Source organism: Oncorhynchus clarkii, chromosome 7, assembly GCF_045791955.1.
Source record: "Oncorhynchus clarkii lewisi isolate Uvic-CL-2024 chromosome 7, UVic_Ocla_1.0, whole genome shotgun sequence".
Classification (NCBI taxonomy): domain Eukaryota; kingdom Metazoa; phylum Chordata; class Actinopteri; order Salmoniformes; family Salmonidae; genus Oncorhynchus; species Oncorhynchus clarkii.
This window is the reverse complement of record NC_092153.1, coordinates 81235576-81262482: the sequence shown is the minus strand read 5'-3', so window position 1 is coordinate 81262482 and position 26907 is coordinate 81235576. Positions and strand designations below refer to the sequence as shown.

The following is a 26907-nucleotide window of genomic DNA, read 5'->3' as shown; positions in this document are numbered from 1 at the left end:
CCAGAATATAGTTCATTTCCCCCCACCTTCTGATGTTCCCAGAATCTCTGTGATAACCAAGGTGTTTGCAAATGTAACATCAGTAGGGTAGAGAGAGGAACAAGGGGGGAAGAGGTATTTATGACTGTCATAAACCTTCCCCCAGGCCAACGTCATGACAGTATGTACTGCAGAACCAAATCATCTGCAAGTCCATGTAATGATTTGTAGGATAGCAGTAACACCTTGAAATCAGCCCTAGCCTTAACGGGAAGCCACTGTAGAGAGGCTAGCACTGGAGTAATATGATCAAATGTTTTGGTTCTAGTCAAGATTCTAGCAGCCGTGTTTAGCACTAACCAAAGTTTATTTAGTGCTTCATCTGGGTAGCCGGAGAGTAGAGCATTACAGTACAGTAATCTTGAAGTTACAAAAGCATAATTTTTGAGCATAATTTTTTTGCAATGTTTTTCGAAGATGTAAAAAAGCTGCTCTTTAAATATGTTTAATATGTTCGTCCATAATGGAGGGTGATCAGGGTCCAGAATAACGCTGAGGTCCTTCACACTTTTCTTTGAGACGACTGTACAACCATCGAGATCCATTTTCAGATCCGACAGCAGATCACTTATGTTTCTTAGAACTCAGAAACTATCTAACATCTCTGTTTTTTGTCAGTTTAACACTAAGATTTCTTAGTGAGGCAAGTGCACTAATTAACATGAAAACCTGATTAATAACAACCATTTCCTGTCGGTATCCTACCATACCTAATCCCCTTAACAAGACACCTCCACTATTACTGCAGTAGCTTCAGTGACTGCTGTACTTAAAAAAAACACATTACAAGACACAATTACTTGATGAACATGAAAACATGATTAACAATTCTAAGTACAATCTCTAGGTGGGTATACTATTTCCCATAAGACATCTACCTCCAGTGTGAGAGGTGTGAGAGTGTTCAACCAAAACAACCTCAGAGAAAGACAGTATATTTTTTTTATATAACAAACAACGTTTTTTGGATTTGTACTTAATTCTTTGACATTAAAAAATCATTATTCGCCATCTCAAAGTCTAGAGTTTTCACAATCTCAGCCTACTGATCCCTAGTAATACCTAAGCCCCATAATGAGACACCTAGGTAATAAACCGCCTGCAGTGTTAGCAGGCTGAGAGGTCAGTGGTAGTGATATAATGGCTGTATCTTCAGAAACTGCTGTACCAAATCAAATCAAATGTATTTATAAAGCCCTTTTTACATCAGCAGATGTCACAAAGTGCTGGACAGAAACCCACTAAACAACCCCAAACAGCAAGCAATGCAGATGTAGAATCACAGTTGCTAGGAAAAACGCCTTAGAAAGGCAGGAACCTAGGAAGAATCTTAGAAAGGAACCAGGCTCTGAGGGGTGGCCAGTCCTCTTCTGGCTGTGCCGGGTAGAGAGGAAACAGGATCTGAAGGGTGGCCAGTCCTTTTCTGGCTGTTGCCAGGTGTACTGTAACGGTTTTCGTCCTCCTCTTTTGAGGAGGAGTAGGAAGGATCGGACCAATGCGCAGCGTGGTAAGTGTCCATGATATAATTTTAATGTAATATAACTGAACACAGAAAACCTAAGACTAAGAGAATAAATGGAAATCGACACAGTCCCGTATGGAGCAAACACAGACAATAATCATCCACAACCAACATGGGGAAAACAGGCTATCTAAGTATGATTCTCAATCAGAGACAACGATCGACAGCTGCCTCTGATTGAGAACCAAACCAGGCCAAACACAGAAATACAACATAGAAAAAAGAACATAGACAACCCACCCCAAATCACGCCCTGACCAAACTAACGCAAAGACATAATAAAGGAACTAAGGTCAGAACGTGACATGTACCCTTTTCAGTTAACAAACACAATTGATTAATTATGAAAATAGTTTAAACTATCTCCATATGCTAATCCTCCAAATGAAGCGTAATCTCTTAGAAGTATGTTGAATAACTGTAGTGGTTAATTATGAAACTAGCGAACAAAAATAACAACATTTTGATCACCTTGAAAGATCCACAACACAGTGTGCAAACAATAACCCAACTCAGGAGCATATACGCTGAAATACCTTTTTTTTGTTTATATGAAACATGATTAACATCTAGCTACATGTAGGTTTTCTAATTCTCCACACCAAGACTTCCTAATAACTTATCCCCTATGACAGGCCGTTTAGGCCTCCAGTGTGAGCTATCAGTAGTAGTGAATGCTGTACCTTTTAATAACATACACAATGATCAGAGTCATAGTGCATTAACATGAACACATGATTACCAATCTCTAGTTATTACCTATCCGAATATATAATGAGACACCAAGGTAAAAAGGCCACGTCTGGTGTGATGGTATAAACGTGTCACTGTTAGCAGTAGCTCAGATCTCTAACCCTGCTCTGGCTGTGGTTCCCCTCTCCCTATCTAGGTGGAACATGCTTTTGTAGTCTAGCCCTTTCGCCTGGAGACAGCCAGGCAGCCAGCTAGGCAGGCAGGCAGGCAGGCAGTGAGCTGTGTGAGGCCAATTTGCAAACATCAAGGAACAGAGTGGGACGACAGTACGGGAAGCACATGCTGCTGTTGTAAGGATTACATTATGCTGCAGGGGCAATATGGGTCCTGGGATTCTGATAGGGTAGGAGAGATCAGTGTCTGGTGTTTCCAGTGAGGAGGAGAGATCAGAGTCTGGTGTTTCCAGTGAGGAGGAGAGATCAGAGTCTGGTGTTTCCAGTGAGGAGAGATCAGAGTCTGGTGTTTCCAGTGAGGAGAGATCAGAGTCTGGTGTTTCCAGTGTAGGAGGAGAGATCAGAGTCTGGTGTTTCCAGTGTAGGAGGAGAGATCAGAGTCGGGTGTTTCCAGTGAGGAGGAGAGATATGAGTCTGGTGTTTCCTGTGTAGGAGGAGAGATCAGAGTCTGGTGTTTCCAGTGAGGAGGATAGATCAGAGTCAGGTGTTTCCAGTGAGGATGAGAGATCAGTGTCTGGTGTTTCCAGTGTAGGAGGGGAGATCAGAGTCTGGTGTTTCCAGTGTAGGAGGAGAGATCAGAGTCTGGTGTTTCCAGTGAGGAGGATAGATCAGAGTCTGGTGTTTCCAGTGAGGAGGAGAGATCAGAGTCGGGTGTTTCCAGTGAGGAGGAGAGATATGAGTCTGGTGTTTCCTGTGTAGGAGGAGAGATCAGAGTCTGGTGTTTCCTGTGTAGGAGGAGAGATCAGAGTCGGGTGTTTCCTGTGTAGGAGGAGAGATCAGAGTCTGGTGTTTCCAGTGTAGGAGGAGAGGTCAGAGTCTGGTGTTTCCAGTGAGGAGGATAGATCAGAGTCAGGTGTTTCCAGTGAGGATGAGAGATCAGTGTCTGGTGTTTCCAGTGTAGGAGGGGAGATCAGAGTCTGGTGTTTCCAGTGTAGGAGGAGAGATCAGAGTCTGGTGTTTCCAGTGAGGAGGATACATCAGAGTCTGGTGTTTCCAGTGAGGAGGAGAGATCAGAGTCTGTTGTTTCCAGTGTAGGAGGAGAGATCAGAGTCACGTGTTTCAGTGAGGAGGAGAGATCAGAGTCTGGTGTTTCCAGTGAGGAGGAGAGATCAGAGTATGGTGTTTCCAGTGTAGGAGGAGAGATCAGAGTCTGGTGTTTCCAGTGAGGAGGAGAGATCAGAGTCGGGTGTTTACTGTGAGGAGGAGAGATATGAGTCTGGTGTTTCCTGTGTAGGAAGAGAGATCAGAGTCTGGTGTTTCCTGTGTAGGAGGAGAGATCAGAGTCGGGTGTTTCCTGTGTAGAAGGAGAGATAAGAGTCTGGTGTTTCCAGTGTAGGAGGAGAGATCAGAGTCTGGTGTTTCCAGTGAGGAGGATAGATCAGAGTCAGGTGTTTCCAGTGAGGATGAGAGATCAGTGTCTGGTGTTTCCAGTGTAGGAGGGGAGATCAGAGTCTGGTGTTTCCAGTGTAAGAGGAGAGATCAGAGTCTGGTGTTTCCAGTCAGGAGGATAGATCGGAGTCTGGTGTTTCCAGTGAGGAGGAGAGATCAGAGTCTGGTGTTTCCAGTGAGGATGAGAGATCAGAGTCTGGTGTTTCCAGTGAGGATGAGAGATCAGTGGCTGGTGTTTCCAGTGAGGAGGAGAGATCAGAGTCTGGTGTTGCCAGTGAGGATGAGAGATCGGAGTCTGGTGTTTCCAGTGAGGATGAGAGATCAGTGTCTGGTGTTTCCTGTGTAGGAGGGGAGATCAGAGTCTGGTGTTTCCAGTGTAGGAAGGGAGATCAGAGCCTGGTGTTTCCAGTGAGGAGGGGAGATCAGAGTCTGGTGTTTCCAGTGAGGAGGGGAGATCAGAGTCTGGTGTTTCCAGTGTAGGAGGAGAGATCAGAGTCGGGTGTTTCCATTGAGTAGGGGAGATCAGAGTCTGGTGTTTCCAGTGTAGGAGGGGAGATCAGAGTCGGGTGTTTCCAGCGAGGAGGGGAGATCAGAGTCTGGTGTTTCCAGTGTAGGAGGAGAGATCAGAGACTGGTGTTTCCAGTGAGGAGGAGAGATCAGAGTCTGGTGTTGGTTATCCATTATAATACTGCTATACCTGGTTACCCATTATAATACTGCTATACATGACTAGTCATTATAATATTGCTATACATGACAAGACATTATAATACTGCTATACCTGGTTACCCATCATAATACTTCTATACCTGGTTACCCATTATAATACTGCTATACCTGGTTACCCATTATAATACTGCTATACCTGGTTACCCATTATAATACTGCTATACCTGGTTACCCATTGTAATACTGCTATACATGACTAGTCATTATAATACTGCTATACATGACTAGACATTATAATACTGCTATACCTGGTTAGCCATTATAATACTGCTATACCTGTTTAGTCATTATAATACTGCTATACCTGGCTAGACATTATAATACTGCTATACCTGGTTAGCCATTATAATACTGCTATACCTGGTTAGACATTATAATACTGCTATACCTGGTTACCCATTATAATACTGCTATACCTGGTTAGACATTATAATACTGCTATACCTGGTTACCCATTATAATACTGCTATACTTCACTAGTCATTATAATACTGCTATACATGACTAGTCATTATAATACTACTGTACCTGGTGATCCATTATAACACTACTTTACCTGGTGATCCATTATAACACTACTGTATCTGAGGAATTATAAGCCTATCATTTATCTGTCCTGTCCTACATCAATTAGAAGCCCTCCTCCACCTCTCTGTTGGACTGTTACTTGCTTGGCATGTTAGCTGCTGTAGCCACCTCCCTCTTTAACCAGACGTAATGCGATGATTAGCAAAGGATTTAATAGGACAGTACCTTCCTCTCACCGTGTCTCCCTGTTTGTCTAATTTTGGTTGACTGACTCTCCATCTTCACAAGAACAGAACAAACCGTTCATGGCCACCCCCCCCCCCCCCCCCCCCCCGTTCTTTTTTGTCAGCAATACCCTTTCGTACATGTCTGACCAACAGTGGAAATAGATATATTATCGCTGACCTTAATCACCCCTACATTATTTGGCGGCTGCTAAACGTTTACGTACTGAACAGGGGTCAAAGAAGGGAAGATGGCACTTACTTCTCTCCTCCTCTCCATATTATCCTGGAAGCCAATCCCCATGCAATACAGTAATGGCTGAGTTTGATATTCAGTAAACAGTAAACATGGTATAAGTTGATGGTTTTGTGCCATTTTTGAGGTGTAATTACTGGAATGAGATATTAAGTGCAGCCAAAAAAACGTCATGCGCCCTAACGCAATGTTTGGTGGTTTTACAAACACAATGTTTGGTGGTTTTACAACCACAATGTTTGGTGGTTTTACAACCACAATGTTTGGTGGTTTTACAGCCACAATGTTTGGTGGTTTTACAGCCACAATGTTTGGTGGTTTTACAACCACAATGTTTGGTGGTTTTACAAGCAGCTAAATAAATCCAGTTTCCGCATTTGAGAACACGTTCCGTCACCAAATTCTAAGCAACGTAATCTTCTAATACATTGTTTCAGGAAGCTGCCCACAAAACACCGTTCACCTTAGGGGCATGTGTATTTCTGTTCACTGTGATAAAATAACTTATGCACTTAATATCTCATTCCAGCAATTACACTCCAACAAATGGCACAAAACCATCAACTTATACAGTATACCATGTAAACTAGTGTGAAGATTGATGAGGGAATAAAAAAAAAATCAATTCTAGAATACCGCTGTAACATAAAAAAGTGAAGGGGTCTGAATACTTTCCAAATGCCCCGTAATGATAATGTAATGTATATTCCATGTAATGATTATAGGTGTATGTCATACCGTGATGATACGAGCCACAAAGTACCAATGCTAATTGTATGGTTGTGAGATTGTGTTTTCTTAGTGTTCATTTTGTTTTATTTTTTTTTTATTATGTGGAAACTCAGTTGCTAATTAAAGTTGGAAGCTCTGTTGGGTATTTGCAAAAGATCAAAAGAAATCTGGAGCAGTAAGACATTACCATGGAGACATTTGGGTTGCACTGTTGCTACACTACCGTGTGTGTGTGTGTGTGTGCGTTTGTGTGTGTCAAAACAAAGCCAATGCTGGATACAGATCCAGCCTAGGGCAACCATTTTAACTACTCCAAATCTTTCAGTTATTTCTGACTCTGTTGTTGGTATCATATCTTTTCCGGTGAACTTTCACCATCTCAATGCTCAATGTGGTTAATTGTGTCTTCCTCTTTCACCATCTCAATGCTCAATGTGGTTAATTGTGTCTTCCTCTTTCACCATCTCAATGCTCAATGTGGTTAATTGTGTCTTCCTCTTTCACCATCTCAATGCTCAATGTGGTTAATTGTGTCTTCCTCTTTCACCATCTCAATGCTCAATGTGGTTAATTGTGTCTTCCTCTTTCACCATCTCAATGCTCAATGTGGTTAATTGTGTCTTCCTCTTTCACCATCTCAATGCTCAATGTGGTTAATTGTGTCTTCCTCTTTCACCATCTCAATGCTCAATGTGGTTAATTGTGTCTTCCTCTTTCACCATCTCAATGCTCAATGTGGTTAATTGTGTCTTCCTCTTTCACCACCTCAATGCTCAATGTGGTTAATTGTGTCTTCCTCTTTCACCATCTCAATGCTCAATGTGGTTAATTGTGTCTTCCTCTTTCACCATCTCAATGCTCAATGTGGTTAATTGTGTCTTCCTCTTTCACCAACTCAATGCTCAATGTGGTTAATTGTGTCTTCCTCTTTCACCATCTCAATGCTCAATGTGGCTAATTGTGTCTTCCTCTTTCACCATCTTAATGCTAAATGTGGTCAATTGTGTCTTCCTCTTTCACCATCTCAATGCTCAAGGTGGTTAATTGTGTCTTCCTCTTTCACCATCTCAATGCTCAATGTGGTTAATTGTGTCTTCCTCTTTCACCATCTCAATGCTCAATGTGGTTAATTGTGTCTTCCTCTTTCACCATCTCAATGCTCAATGTGGTTAATTGTGTCTTCCTCTTTTTATTGTTTTACGAGTTGTCTCATTTATTTAATTTAACTTTAAAGTTGATTATTTTACGCTCAGACTAAAAGTGTTAAAGTAAAAAAAAATCATAATAAGTCAGAGAATGAAAGTAGTATAAAAGTAGTATAAATTAAAACGGATTAAGTGAAATGCCACTTTCTGTCCGCTGAATCAGAAATAGTACCAAAATGTACAGAAGGAAGGAACTTTTCTCTACAGAGTCTTGTAAGATGATGTACTGTACATACCTTGAGTTAAGTAACGCAACAAACTGTTGTTTAGCTAGCTATTTTCCTAACAGAAGCCCTGTAAATATGTGACAAAATGAAGCAGTAGAAATTAGGATTGGGTCTAAATTGAATAATGACAGTGTAACAGTAAATGTAAATGAGAACTTGTTCTCAACTAGCCTACCTGGTTAAATAAAGGTGAAAAAAAACCATAAAAAAAAACAGGTAATTCAAATCTTTGAAGAAAGGAGATTAGATGTTGATGTTCAAACACACTTTAGGCTACACCATTGTTGTTGTTATTATCATCATAGTGTAATCATTATTTTCCCCAATAAGTCTGCTCAATGTAAATTGGTTGTAATGTACTATTTCTCAAGGAAAATGTCAGTGTACAATCACTGCCATACATTGCATTTGAGATGTGAATATGTCTCTCTGTGTGGTATCTTTAACCCCCTAAGGTTGATGTCTGCACTCCACTGAAATGTAATTAGCATAATAAATAAAAAAAATCGGATGCTTCTCAATCCACAAAATTCGCCGATGTCGCACTTCCTCATCTGTGGTGAAAGGTGACAGAGCTAGAGCGGTGTTTGTCAGACCATGAGACATCCCAAAAATCGCTCTTCTCACAAAATTGTCTGTAGCGTTGGAACAGCTTGGCTTACAAACTATTATGACCCCCTTTTCTCTGTTTTTCTGTACGACCCACAAGAGTCTTGGGACTTGTTTGAAGTCGGGGCAGCCAATCTGCCAACTTGTGTCTGTAGCTTCCAAACAGTTTGGGCTACACACTAGTATGACCCGTCTGTGTAAAGGTGAGACTGTCACGAACAATATATATGGAGTCTGTTTAGTGACAAAATAAGAGGTTTAAAACTAATATTTTCTGTTCTGTCTTATATCTCTCAGATATAGGATAGGCACTTCAGAACAAACTTCCTACAGATTTTTTTTTTTGTTTTGGGGGGGGGGGGGGGGTCTGTTGCTCCATGTACTGAATATGTTATTCAATATATTTGTATGGGCTAATAGCAGTGAAAGCCAAATACAATGATTCATCAAATCATAAAAAAATTAAAAAAATGATACTATGCCTCAGGACTACCTGGCCTGATGACTCCTGGCTGTCCCCACATGGTCATGCTGCTGCTACAGTTTCAACTGTTCTGCTTGCGGCTATGGAACCCGGATATGGGTTACCTTGTCCCGGATCTGCTGTTTTTGACTCTCTCTCTCTCTATCTTTTTCTCTGACGCAACTGCTGTCTCGACTTCTGAATGTTTGGCTATGAAAAGCCAAATTACATTTACTCCTGAGGTACTGATCTGTTGCAACCCTCTACAACAACTGTGATTATTATTTGACCCTGCTGGTCATCTATGAACATTTGAACATCTTGAAGAACAATCTGGCCTTAATGGCCATGTGCTCTTATAATCTCCACCCGGAACAGCCGGACTGGCCACCCCTCAGAGCCTGGTTCCTCTTTAGGTTTCTTCCTACTGTAGGTTCCCGTAATTCTAGGGAGTTTTTCCTAGCCGTGGTGCTTCTACACCTGCATTGGTTGCTGTTTGTGGTTTTAGGCTGGGTTGCTGTACAGCACCTTGTGACATCTACTGATGTAAAAAGGGCTTTATAAATGCATTTGATTGATTGAGTAGTACTCCTCTCCCCAGGCTTTGACAGGGCTTCTACTCTTATGGGTTAAGGTAAAATGTTTGGAATAGTACACAGTGGTTTTGGCTTTCGTTGTAATTCTCCCAAAGTCTCCAAGGTGATGAAATAAATTCAGAGAACGTAGAGAGCAGACCCCTCCAATGAAATGCAACTGTTCAAGATAAAGCAGCTATTCAAATGTCCAGACAAGCCTCTGCGTAATTCCATGAGTCCACTTGATCATGATAATGTGAAGCCTTAGTAAAGAGCAGAATGTAAACAGCATGTCCAATTCATGTAAACATCATAATACAACCAAACTGTCAATTTCCTCAAAATCAGTCTTCTCAAGAAAACATCTGAGTCCGAACGATTTAACCTTCAAGCTATTATTACCACTCTATGGACCCCCCACAAGTGTCAGGGGACTCTATGTGCTTGGTAACTTGGTAACGACTATATGCTTGGTAACTTGGTAACGTCTATGTGCTTGGTAACTTGGTAACGTCTATGTGCTTGGTAACTTGGTAAAGTCTATGTGCTTGGTCACTTGGTACCGTCTATGTGCTTGGTAACTTGGTAACGTCTATGTGCTTGGTAACTTGGTATGTCTATGTGCTTGGTAACTTGGTAACGTCTATGTGCTTGGTAACTTAGTAACGTCTATGTGCTTGGTAACTTGGTAAAGTCTATGTGCTAGGTAACTTGGTAAAGTCTATGTGCTTGGTAACTTGGTAATGTCTATGTGCTTGGTAACTTGGTAACGTCTATGTGCTTGGTAACTTGGTAACGTCTATGTGCTTGGTAACGTCTATGTGCTTACTAACTTGGTAACGTCTATGTGCTTGGTAACTTGGTAACGTCTATGTGCTTGGTAACTTGGTAACGTTAATGTGCTTGGTAACTTGGTAAAGTCTATGTGGTAACGTCTATGTGCTTGGTAACTTGGTAACGTCTATGTGCTTGGTAACTTGGTAATGTCTATGTGCTTGGTAACTTGGTTAAGTCTATGTGGTAACGTCTATGTGTTTGGTAACTTGGTAACGTCTATGTGCTTGCTAACTTGGTAAAGTCTATGTGCTTGGTAACTTGGTAACTTCTGTCTGTAGCGTCCGAACTATTTGGGCTACAAACTAATGTGACCCCACTGTGGAAGGGGGAGATTATCACGATTTTCTCTTTTTCTCTATGACCCAACAAGTGTCATGGGACCAAAAAAATGAATGGCAAGATGAAGATAGTTTTGTGCCTACTCCCAAAAAATGGTTTAATGTGTGTAAAAAAACATATATATATATTTCCTGGGCTTTCTTATATTTCCTAGATATAGGACAAACACTTCAACATCTTGTTTCATATTATACATTTGTTGACCGTCATTTTTTGCCATTTATGAATGTGTTATTCAATGCATTTCTCTGGGCTATAGTAGCAAAGTTCAAATTCAATATATTATTAAAAAAATATATATATTTTATAGGATTTTTGGATACCTAACATGGTCCTAAAATTCAAAATCAAATAGCTAAATGATCTATAATATGACCATCTTAAAACAATTCCATATGTCAGTTTAGAACCCCCCCCACCCCCAGATAGTATTTGCTCATATTTAAATTTTTTTACAAACATTGAACTAAAACAAGCTTATATTTTGGATCCTGATAGAATAAGATTTGAACTAAGCTCATCAGGCATTTACAAGTTATATTCTTCAAGAATCAATGGGTTCGCATTATTCATTTATACGGATGTAGAAATTGCAGATTGCCCCTATAATGCAAATTTAAAGTAATGTCCCATATTTACCCAGTTATTAAGCAGAAGTCGTTTCATAACTAGCGTCCCATCTCGACAACAGCCAGTGAAAGTGCAGGGTGCCAAATTCAAAACAACAGAAATCCCATAATTACAATTCCTCAAACATACAAGTATTATGCACCATTTTAAAGAACATCTTGTAAATCCAACCACAGTGTCAGATTTCAAAAAGGCTTTACAGCGAAAGCACAATATGTGATTATGTTAGGTCAGCACCTGGCCACAGAAACCCATACAGCCATTTTCCAAACAAGGAGAGTGTCATAAAAGTCAGAAATAGCATTGAAATGAATCACTTACCTTTGATTATCTTCATCTGGTGGCACTCCCAGGTCTCCATGTTAGACAATAAATGTTAGTTTTGTTTGATAATGTCCCTTTTTATGACCAAAAACCTCATTTTTGTTTGTGCGTTTTGTCGAGTAATCCAAATGCTCAAGTCCAGATGAAACGTACAATAAAAGTTAGTAGAAACATGCCAAATGATGTTTAAAATCAATCTTCCGGTTGTTTTTGCCATAAATAATAAATAATATTTCAACCAGACAAAAGCTTCGTCAATAGAAAAAGAGAAACAAGAAAGGCGCATTCCCGATCAGTCGCATGGTTGATATCTGGCTGATGTCAATTTCCACTGGCCACTGATTGAAAGTGCTGTTTCTCCCTCATTTTTCAGAGTAAAAGACTGAAACAATGCCTAAAGACTGGCCACATGTAGAATAAGCCATAGAGCTCGTGAACTGGGTCCTAAGTCTTTGTATGGTGGATAGGCTTTCAATGGAAAAACAGTACGTCCTGGTTGGACTTTCCTCTGGTTTTCGCCTGCCATATCAGTTCTGTTATACACAGACATTATTTTAACAGTTTTGGAAACTTTAGAGTGTGTTCTATCCAAATCCACTAATTATATGCATATCCTATCTTCTGGGCCTGAGTAGCAGGCAGTTTAATTTGGGCACGCTTTTCATCCAAAATTCCGAATGCTGCCCCCTACCATAGTGAAGTTAAGAAAGCAAAAACAGTACAAATCAGGACATCAGACAGGACGGGAAGTCAGGCAGGATCTATTCAAAAATACATATTGGAATATTCTTCTCTTTTCATCCACAGGCCAGGAGCGGATCGGGATTGACTCTAAGTACGAACAGGAGGGGAAGGTTCAGTTTGTGATCGATGCGGTGTACGCGCTGGCCCATGCCCTTCACAACATGCAGAGAGACCTGTGTCCCGATGTCTCAGGGATCTGTGAAGATATGGACCTAGCTGGGGGCAAGAAACTACTCAAGTACATCCGAAGTGTCACCTTCAATGGTAAGTATGCTAATGCCAACACATTAATCAATCGACAAATCAATCAATTTATAAATGTATCAACCAATTAATCGATCATTCAACCAATCAATCAATATAGTACACTATAACGATGTGATAAGAACCATTTAGCTACACCCTGGTCAAGGTTCTTTGGACAAAATGTTGGTCATATATTTCCCGAAATATTACTCAAATACATCCACAGCTACCAGAGATACGGGTACAACATTCACTTACAATTTTTGAAGAATACTAAACAGCAATACCAGACAATGTTTACACTGTAGGAAGTAATGTCGTAACATACATTTTCCGGTATGACTGACCTTCATGTCTTAAAGTAATGATGGACTGTCATTTCTCTTTGCTCATTTGAGCTGTTCTTGCCATTTTATGGACTTGGTCTTTTACCAAACAGGGCTATCTTCTGTATACAACGCATACCTTGTCACAACACAACTGATTGGCTCAAACACATTAAGAAGGAAATAAATTCCACAAATGAACTTTTAACAGGCACACCTGTTAATTGAAATGCATTCCAGGTGACTTTGATTTTCTATTTTAAATGTTTTACTTATCTATTGTTTTACTTAACACTTTTTTCTGAACTTCTTAAAGCATTGCTGGTTAAGGTCTTGTAAGTAAGCATTTCACTGTAAGGTTACCTGTTGTATTCGGCACATGTGACAAATACAATTTGATTTGAATTGATACCTCATAAAGCTGGTTGAGAGAATGCCAAGAGTGTGCAAAGCTTTGATTAAGGGTTGCTACTTTGAAGAATTTCAAATATAACATATATTTGTATTTGTTTAACACTTTTTTTGGTTACTAAATGATTCCATATATGTTATTTCACAGTGTTGATGTTTTCACTATTATTCTACAATGTAGAAAATAGTAAAGATAAAGAAAAACCCTTGAATGAGTTGGTTGCTTCCAAACCTTTGACTGATGCTGTATGTGTGGAATTATTTTATTAGACCAGCCCAAACAAAAAACAAAAACAAGTCATCTGTAGTGTTGACTGATTAGTGCTTTCTAAAGGTTTCGAGTTTGATAATGAAAAAAAAATGAATAATGGTTTTCAATTTCTGTTTCTATTATTATAATGTTTTTTAATTAAATGCATTATGTGGGTTGAATGCTGTAACAAACACAGATTAAAACAATTAATAAAAATCCCATGATGGTAGTGAGTGCCCATTACTGCTTATCATTTGTCAACCATCATTTATTCACATTACTTTACTTTAATCAAATATTTGAGTTGTGTATATACACAATTTTTTCAGCCTATTTGAAGACTTTATTATTTCATTCCAAGTCCTCATCTCATATTTAAGGAGCTGCTGTCTATGCTGTCAGACAAAATAAGTATTTTAGTAGTTCTTCAAAGTAAATGAGGCATACTGTTATGACTGCTGAATACCAACTATCACTCATAGATCATGTACTGTATTGTTAAACAACTGCTCCCTATCCCTGTCAAATGTGTGTTCTTGACCGAATAAGTAGGTGCGGAATGGATTAAGGTCATTGTAGTCAATTACCACATTTCTGCGCTAAACTATGTCGAATATTTCCCTGATTGGAAACTACAACTCCCTACTACATCGCACATTTCGGGCTTGATCTACATTTTGTTGTCTTACAGCCTACATTTAAAATTGATTCAATTGAGATGTTTTGTCACTGGCCTACATACAATACCCCATGATGTCAAATTCGAATTATGTTTTTAGAAATGTTTACAAATGAATAAAAAATGAAAATCTGAAATGTCTTGAGTCAATAAGTATTCAACCCTCTTTGTTATGGTAATCCTAAATAAGCACAGGAGTAAACATGTGCTTAACAAGTCACATAATAAGTTGCATGGACTCACTCTGTGTGCAATAATAGTGTTTAACATGATTTTTGAATGACTACCTCATCACTGTCCCCCCCCCCCCCCACACACATACACTTATCTGTAAGGCCTCTCAGTGTAGCAGTGAATTTCAAACACAGATTCAACCACGAAGACCAGCAAGGTTTTTCAATGCCCGAAAAGAAAGGCACACCTATTGGTAGACGGGTAAAAAAAAAAAAAACTCAGACATTGATTATCACTCTGATAATAATATAATAATAATCAATGGTTGGTGGACGGTGTATCCGCCAGTCAAAGGCGTCGTTCCTAACTCAGTTGCCGGAAAGGAAGGATTTCACCATGAGACCTATGGTGACTTTAATTGTTTTTTTTTTCATTGTCAACATTGACATGCCAACAGCAAACTCTGAACCTACACGTCCATTCATAACTGACCAAAAATGTGAAAGACAAGCATTGTAATTTAGAATTCCATAAAGTGAGTGTGGAAGAGGTGAAAAATAATTATTGTTGTCTATGAACAATGACAAGCCACCTGGCTCTGACAACTTGGAAGGAAAATGACTGAGGATGATAGTGGAATATATTGCCACTTCTATTTGCCAACTCGTCAATGTAAACCTACAGGAAAGTGTGCGTCCTCAGGCCTAGAGGGAATCAAAAGTCATTTATTATACCCAAGAACAGTAAAGCCCACTTTACTGGCTCAAAAAGCTGACCAATCAGCATGTTACCAACCCTTAGTAAACTTTTGGACAATAAATTGTTTGACGTCACTTGCACAAATGACTGACGATTGGCTGAAATACATTTATAATAAGAAGCTTGTGGGAGCTCTGTTAGACTTCAGTGCAGCTTTTTGATCATAATCTGCAACTGGAAAAATATACTGTACAATTCAAAGGTTTGGTCACACCTACTCATTCTAGGGTTTTTCGTTATTTTTTACTTTTTTCTACATTGTAGAATAATAGTGAAGACATCGAAACACAAATGACACAAATGGAATCATGCCGTAACCAAAAAATGTGTTAAACAAATCAAAATATATTCTATATTTGAGATTCTTCAAAGTAGCCACCCTTTGCCTTGATGAAAGCTTTGAAAACTCTTGGCATTTTCTCAACCAGCTTCATGAGGTAGTCACCTGGAATGCATTTCAATACACAGCTGTGCCTTGTTAAAAGTCAATTCGTGGAATTTATTTCATTCTTAATCTTTTTAGCCAATCAGCTCTGACAAGGCAAGGGTGGTACAGTATATAGAAGATAGACATATTTGGTAAAAGACCAAGTCCATATTATTGCAAAAACAACTCAAATTAGCAAAGAGAAATGACAGTCCATCATTAGCTAAACACATGAGGGTCAGTCATTGTGGAAAATGTCAAGAACTTTGAAAGTTTATTCAAGTGCAGTTGCAAAAACCATCAAGCGCTATGATGAAACTGGCTCTCATGAGGACCGCCACAGTAAAGGAAGACGCAGAGTTCCCTCTGCTGCAGAGGATACATTCATTAGAGTTACCTGCACATCAGGATGCAGCCCAAATAAAATGCTTCACAGAGTTCAAGTAACAGACACATCTCAACATCAACTGTTCAGAGGAGACTGTGTGAATCAGGACTTCATGGTTGAATTGCTGCAAAGAAGCCACTACTAAATTACACCAATAAGAAGAAACTTGTTTGGTCCAAAAAAACACGAGTAATGGACATTAGACAGGTGGAAATCTGTCCTTTGGTCTGATGAGTCCAATTGGTTCAGAAGTCTGTCCTTTGGTCTGATGAGTCCAATTGGTTCAGAAGTCTGTCCTTTGGTCTGATGAGTCCAATTGGTTCAGAAGTCTGTCCTTTGGTCTGATGAGTCCAATTGGTTCAGAAGTCTGTCCTTTGGTCTGATGAGTCCAATTGGTTCAGAAGTCTGTCCTTTGGTCTGATGAGTCCAATTGGTTCAGAAGTCTGTCCTTTGGTCTGAGGAGTCCAATTGGTTGAGGAGTCCAATTGGTTCAGAAGTCTGTCCTTTGGTCTGATGAGTCCAATTGGTTCAGAAGTCTGTCCTTTGGTCTGATGAGTCCAATTGGTTCAGAAGTCTGTCCTTTGGTCTGATGAGTCCAATTGGTTCAGAAGTCTGTCCTTTGGTCTGATGAGTCCAATTGGTTCAGAAGTCTGTCCTTTGGTCTGATGAGTCCAATTGGTTCAGAAGTCTGTCCTTTGGTCTGATGAGTCCAATTGGTTCAGAAGTCTGTCCTTTGGTCTGATGAGTCCAATTGGTTCAGAAGTCTGTCCTTTGGTCTGAGGAGTCCAATTGGTTCAGAAGTCTGTCCTTTGGTCTGATGAGTCCAATTGGTTCAGAAGTCTGTCCTTTGGTCTGATGAGTCCAATTGGTTCAGAAGTCTGTCCATAATAAACCACTGCTCTGCTTTTTTTGACATTGCTATCAACAATACAAGTCTTACAGGCCCTAGTTTTGTCGCACTTGGACTTCTACCCAGTCATATGGTCAAGTGCCACAAAGAAGAGCATAGCCAAATTACAGTTGTCCCCGAACAGAGCAGTACGCCTGACCCTTAAATGGTGACAGAGAGCTAACATCAATGGTATGCATGTCAATCTCTCCGGGCTCAAATATTGACTACATCACTACTTGTCTTTGTGAGAGGTACTGACATGTTGGAAAGCACCAAGCTGTCTGTTTAAACAGCTAACACACAGCTCAGACAACCATACAAACCCCACAAGACATGCCACCAGGGGTCTCTTCACAGTCCCCAAGTCCAGAACAGACTGCGGGAAAATTACAGTACGACACTGAGCCATGACTACGTGAAACTCTATTCCAAATCAAGTAACTCATGTATGCAGTAAAATCTGATTTAAAAAACTGATAAAACTACATCTTATAGGATAACGCGGACTGTGAAGAGACACACACACCAGCACACAGACTCTGCAAACATGTACATTATAATATTGTTGTAATGTGCTATTATACATTTTGTGTTGTAGATATGTAGTGGTGTAATAATGTTTTATGATGTACTTTTTTACATTTTAGTTGTTTGTGTGATGTACAGTAAGTGCCTACATTTGTTTGGACACTAAGACGAGTAGCTGCCTTGGCAGTAGCTAATGGGGATCCCTAAGGGATCTAAGGGTTTAAAGTCAACTCTACCCTCCAGTGTAAAGAGATAAAAATAACTAAAATACTTCTGCATACTTCCATCAGCAATCGAGAGACAGCTAACTTCTTCACCCCAGAGGCAGACAGCTAACTTATTCACCCTACAGACAGAGAGAGAGACAGCTAACTTCTTCACCCCAGAGGCAGACAGCTAACTTATTCACCCTACAGACAGAGAGAGAGACAGCAAACTCCTTCACCCAAGGGACAGCTAACTCATACACCCTAGAGACAGAGACAGCTAAAGAGAGAGAGAGAGACAGCAAACTCCTTCACCCATGAGACAGCTAACTAATTTTCCCCAGAGACTGAGACCGCTAACTTCTTCCCCCCAGAGAGAGAGAGACAGCTAACTTCTTCACCACAGAGACAGAGACAGCTAACTTCTTCATCCAAGAGACAGCAAACTCCTTCACCCAAGAGACAGCTAACTCATACACCCTAGAGACAGAGACAGCTAAAGAGAGAGAGAGACAGCAAACTCCTTCACCCAAGAGACAGCTAACTAATTTTCCCCAGAGACTGAGACAGCTAACGTCTTCACCACAGAGACAGAGACAGCAAACTTCTTCACCACAGAGAGAGAGAGACAGCTAACTTCATAATCACAGAGACAGAGACAGCTAACGTCTTCACCACAGAGACAGAGATAGCTAACTTCTTCATCAGGTTTGTTTTCAAATTCTTTGTGGATCTGTGTTTTCTGAGGGAAATATGTGTCTCTAATATGGTCATACATTTGGCAGGAGGTTAGGAGCGCATCTCAGTTTCCACCTCATTTTGTGGGCAGAGTGCACATAGCCTGTCTTCTCTTGAGAGCCAGGTCTGCCTACGGCGGCCTTTCTCAATAGCAAGGCTATGCTCACTGAATCTGTATATAGTCAAAGCTTTCCTTAAGTTTGGGTCAGTCACAGTGGTCAGGTATTCTGCCGACGTGTACTGTGTTTAGGGCCAAATAGTATTCTAGTTTGCTCTGTTTTTTTGTTAATTCTTTCCAATGTGTCAAGTAATTATCTTTTTGTTTTCCCATTATTTGGTTGGGTTGCTGTCCTGGGGCGCTGTGGGGTCTGTTTGTGTTTGTGAACAGAGCCCCAGGACCAGCTTGCTTAGGGGGCTCTTCTCCAGGTTCATCTCTCTGTAGGTGATGGCTTTGTTATGGAAGGTATGGATATCGCTTCCTTTTAGGTGGTTGTAGAATTTAACTTATCTTTTCTGTATTTTTTAAATTAGTGGGTATAGGCCTAATTCTGCTCTGCATACATTATTTGGTGTTTTACGTTGTACATGGAGGATATTTTTGCAGAATTCTGCATGCAGAGTCTCAATTTGGTGTTTGTCCCATTTTGTGAATTCTTGGTTGGTGAGCGGATCCCAGACCTCACAACCATGAAGGGCAATGGATTATATTACTGATTCAAGAATTTTTAGCCAGATCCTAATTGGTATGTCGAATTTGATGTTCCTTTTGATGGCATAGAATGCCCTTCTTGCCTTGATCTCTGATCGTTCACAGCTTTGTGGAAGTTACGTGTGGCGTTGATGTTTAGGCCAAGGTATGTATAGTCTTTTGTGTGCTCTAGGGCAACGGTGTCTAGATGGAATTTGTATTTGTGATCCTGGCGACTGGACCTTTTTTGGTACACCATTATTTTGGTCTAACTGACATTTACTGTCAGGGCCCAGGTCTGGCAGAATCTGTGCAGAAGATCTAGGTGCTGCTGTAGGCCCTCCTTGGTTGGTGACAAAAGCATCAGATCATCAGCAAGCAGTAGACATTTGATTTTAGATTCTAGTAGGGTGAGGCCGGGTGCTGCAAACTGTTCTTGTGCCCTCGCCAATTCGTTGATGTTATGTGGGGGTCAAGCTGCCAAGAGATGAGCTATAGGTGTACCTACCATAGGAGTCCCCTCGAAGTCTATCGTAGTGACTACATTGAGTGGAAAAAGTATTTGATCCTCTGCTGATTTTGTACGTTTGCCCACTGACAAAGAAATGATCAGTCTATAATTTTAATGGTAGGTTTATTTGAACAGTGAGAGACAGAATAACAAGAAAAAAATCCAGAAAAACGCATGTCAAAAATGTTATAAATTGATTTGCATTTTAATGAGAGAAATAAGTATTTGACCCCCTCTCAACCAGAAATATTTCTGGCTCCCAGGTGTCTTTTATACAGGTAACGAGATGAGATTAGGAGCACACTCTTAAAGGGAGTGCTCCTAGTCTCAGTTTGTTACCTGTATAAAAGACACCTGTCCACAGAAGCAATAAAGAAGGAATGAAATCCTGCAGCGCCCGCAAGGTCCCCCTGCTCAAGAAAGCACATATACAGTGCCTTGCGAAAGTATTCGGCCCCCTTGAACTTTGCGACCTTTTGCCACATTTCAGGCTTCAAACATAAAGATATAAAACTGTATTTTTTTGTGAAGAATCAACAACAAGTGGGACACAATCATGAAGTGGAACGACATTTATTGGATATTTCAAACTTTTTTAACAAATTAAAAACTGAAAAATTGGGCGTGCAAAATTATTCAGCCCCCTTAAGTTAATACTTTGTAGCGCCACCTTTTGCTGCGATTACAGCTGTAAGTCGCTTGGGGTATGTCAGTTTTGCACATCGAGAGACTGAATTTTTTTCCCATTCCTCCTTGCAAAACAGCTCGAGCTCAGTGAGGTTGGATGGAGAGCATTTGTGAACAGCAGTTTTCAGTTCTTTCCACAGATTCTCGATTGGATTCAGGTCTGGACTTTGACTTGGCCATTCTATCACCTGGATATGTTTATTTTTGAACCATTCCATTGTAGATTTTGCTTTATGTTTTGGATCATTGTCTTGTTGGAAGACAAATCTCCGTCCCAGTCTCAGGTCTTTTGCAGACTCCATCAGGTTTTCTTCCAGAATGGTCCTGTATTTGGCTCCATCCATCTTCCCATCAATTTTAACCATCTTCCCTGTCCCTGCTGAAGAAAAGCAGGCCCAAACCATGATGCTGCCACCACCATGATTGACAGTGGGGATGGTGTGTTCAGCTGTGTTGCTTTTACGCCAAACATAACGTTTTGCATTGTTGCCAAAAAGTTCAATTTTGGTTTCATCTGACCAGAGCACCTTCTTCCACATGTTTGGTGTGTCTCCCAGGTGGCTTGTGGCAAACTTTAAACAACACTTTTTATGGATATCTTTAAGAAATGGCTTTCTTATTGCCACTCTTCCATAATGGCCAGATTTGTGCAATATACGACTGATTGTTGTCCTATGGACAGAGTCTCCCACCTCAGCTGTAGATCTCTGCAGTTCATCCAGAGTGATCATGGGCCTCTTGGCTGCATCTCTGATCAGTCTTCTCCTTGTATGAGCTGAAAGTTTAGAGGGACGGCCAGGTCTTGGTAGATTTGCAGTGGTCTGATACTCCTTCCATTTCAATATTATCGCTTGCACAGTGCTCCTTGGGATGTTTAAAGCTTGGGAAATCTTTTTGTATCCAAATCCGGCTTTAAACTTCTTCACAACAGTATCTCGGACCTGCCTGGTGTGTTCCTTGTTCTTCATGATGCTCTCTGCGCTTTTAACGGACCTCTGAGACTATCACAGTGCAGGTGCATTTATACGGAGACTTGATTACACACAGGTGGATTGTATTTATCATCATTAGTCATTTAGGTCAACATTGGATCATTCAGAGATCCTCACTGAACTTCTGGAGAGAGTTTGCTGCACTGAAAGTAAAGGGGCTGAATAATTTTGCACGCCCAATTTTTCAGTTTTTGATTTGTTAAAAAAGTTTGAAATATCCAATAAATGTCGTTCCACTTCATGATTGTGTCCCACTTGTTGTTGATTCTTCACAAAAAAATACAGTTTTATATCTTTATGTTTGAAGCCTGAAATGTGGCAAAAGGTCGCAAAGTTCAAGGGGGCCGAATACTTTCGCAAGGCACTGTACATGCCCGTCTGAAGTTTGCCAATTAATGAATGATTAGGAGGACAACTGGGTCAAAGTGTTGTGGTCAGATGAGACCAAAATGGAGCTCTTTGGCATCAACTCAACTCGCCGTGTTTGGAGGAGGTGGGAATACCATCCCCACCGTCAAACATGGAGGTGGAAACATTATGCTTTGGGGGTGTTTTTCTGCTAAGGGGACAGGACAACTTCACCGCATCAAAGGGACGATGGACAGGGCCATGTACCGTCAAATCTTGGGTGAGAACCTCCTTCCCTCAGCCAGGACATTGAAAATGGGTCGTGGATGGGTATTCCAGCATGACAATGACCCAAAACACACGGCCAAGGCAACAAAGGAGTGGCTCAAGAAGAAGCACATTAAGGTCATGGAGTGGGCTAGCCAGTCTCCAGACCTTAATCCCATAGAAAATCTGTGGAGGGAGCTGAAGGTTCGAGTTGCCAAACGCCAGCCTAGAAACCTTAATGACTTGGAGAAAATCTGCAAAGAGGGGTAGGACAAAATCCCTCCTGAGATGTGTGCAAACCTGGTGGCCAACTACAAGAAACGTCTGACCTCTGAGATTGCCAACAATGGTTTTGCCACCAAGTACTAAGTCAAGTTTTGCAGAAGGGTCAAATAGTTATTTCCCTCATTAAAATGCATGACATGCATTTTTTGGATTTTTTTGTTGTTATTCTGTCTCTCACTGTTCAAATAAACCTACCATTAAAATTATAGACGGATCATTTCTTTGTCAGTGGGCAAACGTACAAAATCAGCAGGGGATCAAATACTTTTTTCCCTTTTCCCAAATATTTGTTTTTGAGGCACAGTCTTGGGAAATACTTGCATTTACCCGCTGTATTGTATCAGAGTGGATGTCTTTTCGTGGTAGCAGGGTGGAGATAACCACTTGTGCTTTGGGGAAAGTAGAAGAAGCTTTTTCAATCACTCCCTTCAGTGCTGTGGCCACCCTTTGCTGCTGTGCTCTCGGGTCATTTGTGCCTGTGTGTATTATTATGTGGCTAGGTGAACCTAGTTGGTCCTCAGACCGAAGGTCTAGGGTGCGCTGGGTGTTTGGACACCAGAGTTTAGACACTCTGTGTTGGGGATTTTTGTTCTTTCTTGTAAATATGTCCCATTTGAGTCCATTAGGAGTACATTCTGTGTCTTGTGTATTTCCTCAGTGGGTGTTGAGGGGTTGTCAGGAGGGCTATCAGGGTGGCTGTCAGGGGTGGTGGTCAAAGGGGGTGAGATCCCCTGGGCTTAGGGTTCTTCATGTGTCTGTCCCGCTGTGGTTTTGATGCTATGATCAGGTGTGGGCTGTTCTGCAAACTTTTCTGTGGGGGTGGCCACCTCTCTTGTAGGTTGTTCTCTGTCACATGTCATCCCCCTCACCCTCTTCTCCAGCAGTCTGATCCTCTCCTCTAGTGCTCTGTTCTTCTCCTGTTCTTTGTCCTGTTTATGTTGTCTCACTACAGTCCAGAGTGCAGATATGTCTCTCTCCACCTCCAGCTCTCCAGGTCTAGTTAAGGGGTTGTTGTTATGTTGGACTGTTGACTGGGTCTGGGCTGACTGGAGTGTAATCACCTGCTATTCCAGCTCCACCTGTCTTGCCTCCAGCTGGGTGAATCTATCCTTCATTTCAATGAGGGAGTAGTACTCTGTGCTGGGAGGTTGACTTTCCGCTTGGGGTTGCTCGTCTGTGGGGTTTTAAAATGAAGAGGTCTGGTCTGACCAGCTCGGGGTGAGGGTATCTTTCTCAAGGGAGAGTTTCTCTTGCTGAGCTAATTCTTTGATTAGGTGAAAGTCCAGCTGAAACTGTTTGGGGTTGCCCTGTACCAATACTGTTCCAGACTTATAGAGATTTATATTAGCTGACTCAGAGTCCTCGTTGTCTAATATCCTGAGTTTCCACTCCTCGTTAACACCCTCTCTTAACAGAGTGGTAGTGTATTAATATAGCACTGTGCCATGCCAGGGGATGGTCTGTATTAATATAGCACTGTGCCATGCCAGGGGATGGTCTGTGTGGAAGATTAAGTTGCTTATGTTCCCATTTTTAATAACAGTCAGCAAAAAGTGTCTCTTGATTTTCCATAAGGAGCTTCATTCTGTACTATTTTCTTGCCTTATCATTTTTTACATACAGAGGGTACTGTATTTTAATTACCTCTGAACAACAGCTTCAAAGACTTCTTCATTTGTTTGGGGTAGCCTGTTTGATTCTCATGCCATTGGGCTAAAGGGCTCTGACTCCTCTCACTTGACACGTCAGTGCTAATTAAAGCTGTATCTCCTTGTCCTAGCAGGCTTGGTAGTCCAACTCCTTGTCCTAGCAGGCTTGGTAGTCCAACTCCTTGTCCTAGCAGGCTTGGTAGTCCAACTCCTTGTCCTAGCAGGCTTGGTAGTCCATCTCCTTGTCCTAGCAGGCTTGGTAGTCCAACTCCTTGTCCTAGCAGGCTTGGAAGTCCAACTCCTTGTCCTAGCAGGCTTGGTAGTCCAACTCCTTGTCCTAGCAGGCTTGGTAGTCCAACTCCTTGTCCTAGCAGGCTTGGTAGTCCAACTCCTTGTCCTAGCAGGCTTGGTAGTCCAACTCCTTGTCCTAGCAGGCTTGGTAGTCCAACTCCTTGTCCTAGCAGGCTTGGTAGTCCATCTCCTTGTCCTAGCAGGCTTGGTAGTCCAACTCCTTGTCCTAGCAGGCTTGATAGTCCAACTCCTTGTCCTAGCAGGCTTGGTAGTCCATCTCCTTGTCCTAGCAGGCTTGGTAGTCCAACTCCTTGTCCTAGCAGGCTTGGTAGTCCATCTCCTTGTCCTAGCAGGCTTGGTAGTCCACCTCCTTGTCCTAGCAGGCTTGGTAGTCCAACTCCTTGTCCTAGCAGGCTTGGTAGTCCATCTCCTTGTCCTAGCAGGCTTGGTAGTCCATCTCCTTGTCCTAGCAGGCTTGGTAGTCCATCTCCTTGTCCTAGCAGGCTTGGTAGTCCATCTCCTTGTCCTAGCAGGCTTGGTAGTCCATCTCCTTGTCCTAGCAGGCTTGGTAGTCCATCTCCTTGTCCTAGCAGGCTTGGTAGTCCAACTCAGCATTCAGTCCTCTTAATGTAAAGTATATCATTGTAATGTATTTTTCTTCAGGGCTTTTGAATATAAAATATAGCTTCAGACTAAACATTACTCACTCAGTTCCAGGTTGGATGGTGTTTTCAGTTTGTTTGCCAGAGCATTTGCTGTATAGCTTGGGCCTTCCAGGTAATTCCGTAATTCCATCCAAAATCAGGTTGTAGGCTTGGAGTTTTGATCTGGAGCGAAGTTTATGCTGTGGAGGGTAGAATCCTGTCCCTGACAAAAAAATCTAAGTTTACAGTGGCTTGCAAAATTATTCACCCCCCTTGGCATTTTTCCAATTTTGTTGCCTTACAAATTAAAATATTAAAATAGATCTTTGGGGGGTTTGTATCATTTGATTTACACAACACCTTGAAGATAAAAACATATTTTTTATTGTGAAACAAACAAAAAATAAAACAAAAAAACTGAACTTGAGCATTGCATAACTATTAACACCCGCCCAAAGTCAATAATTTGTAGAGACACCTTTTTCAGCAATCACAGCTGCACGTCTCTTGTGCTATGTCTCTAAAAGCTTGGCACATCTAGCCACTGGGACTTTTGCCCATTCTTCAAGGGAAAACTGGTGTACAGCAATCTTTAAGTCATTCCACAGATTCTCAATAGGATGGAGGTTTGGGCATTGACTAGGCCATTCCATGACATTTAAATGTTACCACTTAAACCACTCAAGTGCTGCTTTAGCTGTATTCTCAGGGCCATTCTCCTGCTGGAAGGTTTCCCTCAAGAATTTCCCTGTATTTAGCACCATCCATGATTACTTAAATTCTGACCAGTTTCCCAATTCCTGCCGTTGAAAAACATTCCCACAGCTTGATGCTGCCACCACTATTCTTCACTGTGGAGATGGTGTTCACGGGGTGATGAGGGGTGTTGGGTTTACGTTTTCCTTGATGGCCAAAAATCTCAATTTCAGTCTCATCTGACCAGAGTACCTTCTTCCATACGTTTGGGGAGTCTCCCACATGCCTTTTGGCGAACACCAAATGTGTTTGCTTACTTTTTTCTTTAAACAATGGCTTTTTTTCTGGCCACTCTTCCGTAAAGTCCAGCTCTGTGGAGTGTACGGCTTAAAGTGGTCCTATGGACAGATACTCCGATCTCCGCTGGGGGGCTTTGCAGCTCCTTCAGAGTTATCTTCCGTCTCTTTGTTACCTCTCTGATTAATGCCCTCCTTGCCTGGTCCGTGAGTTTTGGTGGGCGACCCTCTCTTGGCAGGTTTGATGTGGTGCCATATTCTTTCAATTTAATAATATTGGATTTAATGGTGCTCTGTAGGATGTTCAAAGTTTCTGATATTTTTTCATAACCCAACCCTGAACTGTACTTCTCCACAACTTTGTCACTGACCTGTTTGGAGAGCTCCTTGACACTTAGATTGCACACAAGTGGACTTTATTTAACTCATTATTTGACTTCTGAGGTAATTGGTTGCACCAGATCTTATTTAGGGGCTTCATAGCAAAGGGGGTGAATACATATGTACGTACCACTTTTCCATTTTTTTATTGTTTTACTTCACCAATTTGGACTATTTTGTGTATGTCCATGACTTGCAATCCAAATAAAAATCAATTTAATTTACAGGTTGTAATGCCTCGAAATAGGAAAAATGCCAAAGGGAATGAATGCTTTTGCAAGGCACTGTATCTAACGCCAAATCTATATTTCTCCAAGAACATGCTGAAAAATACAGGAGCTCATTTGCTCATGACCTCTCTGTCCTCTGTTTCTTCTCCATCACCCCAATGAAGAGACACCATCAGTTATTCTCTTCTCTATCTCCATCACCCCAGTGAAGAGACAGAGGCATCAGTCATTGTGTGAGAGAGGAGATAATGAAGCGACTAGGTAGCAAGGAGTAACAGGCTTCCATCCACCCACACTGCACGGCAGGTACAGTGGGACTCGACAGTTGCAGTCTTTTGCACTGCCTTCGAATCTTACCTTAATCATCCTTACTTTCACATTACCCGAACAAGTTTGTAAAAAAAAAAAAAAAAAATGTCCTACCTTAGTTTTCAAAACCTCCCACAATGCCTCTCCCTCCGCATGTCAGGTCCATTTAACTCCTGAGAGTCAATTTCTTGCTCAAAGCTATGAGCGGGCCTGTGGCTGTGACGTTTAGCCTCCTTCTAATGCTATTCTGAAGAATGTGTGTATTTTCTTTGAGTGTTAACTGTAACCTGGGTGTCCTCTTTAGCCTT

The 26907-nt window shown here is 41.2% G+C and overlaps 1 protein-coding gene across 1 annotated transcript in view; it reads left to right on the top strand.

The window, feature by feature from the left end:
• LOC139413906 (glutamate metabotropic receptor 7) overlaps window positions 1–26907 on the top strand; it is a 366925-nt gene that overhangs the window by 239631 nt on the left and 100387 nt on the right. Inside the window, exon 6 of the mRNA XM_071161753.1 lies at window positions 12362–12562. Within this exon, the coding sequence (XP_071017854.1) occupies window positions 12362–12562 (201 nt within the window). The remainder of the gene's footprint in view (window positions 1–12361; window positions 12563–26907) is intronic.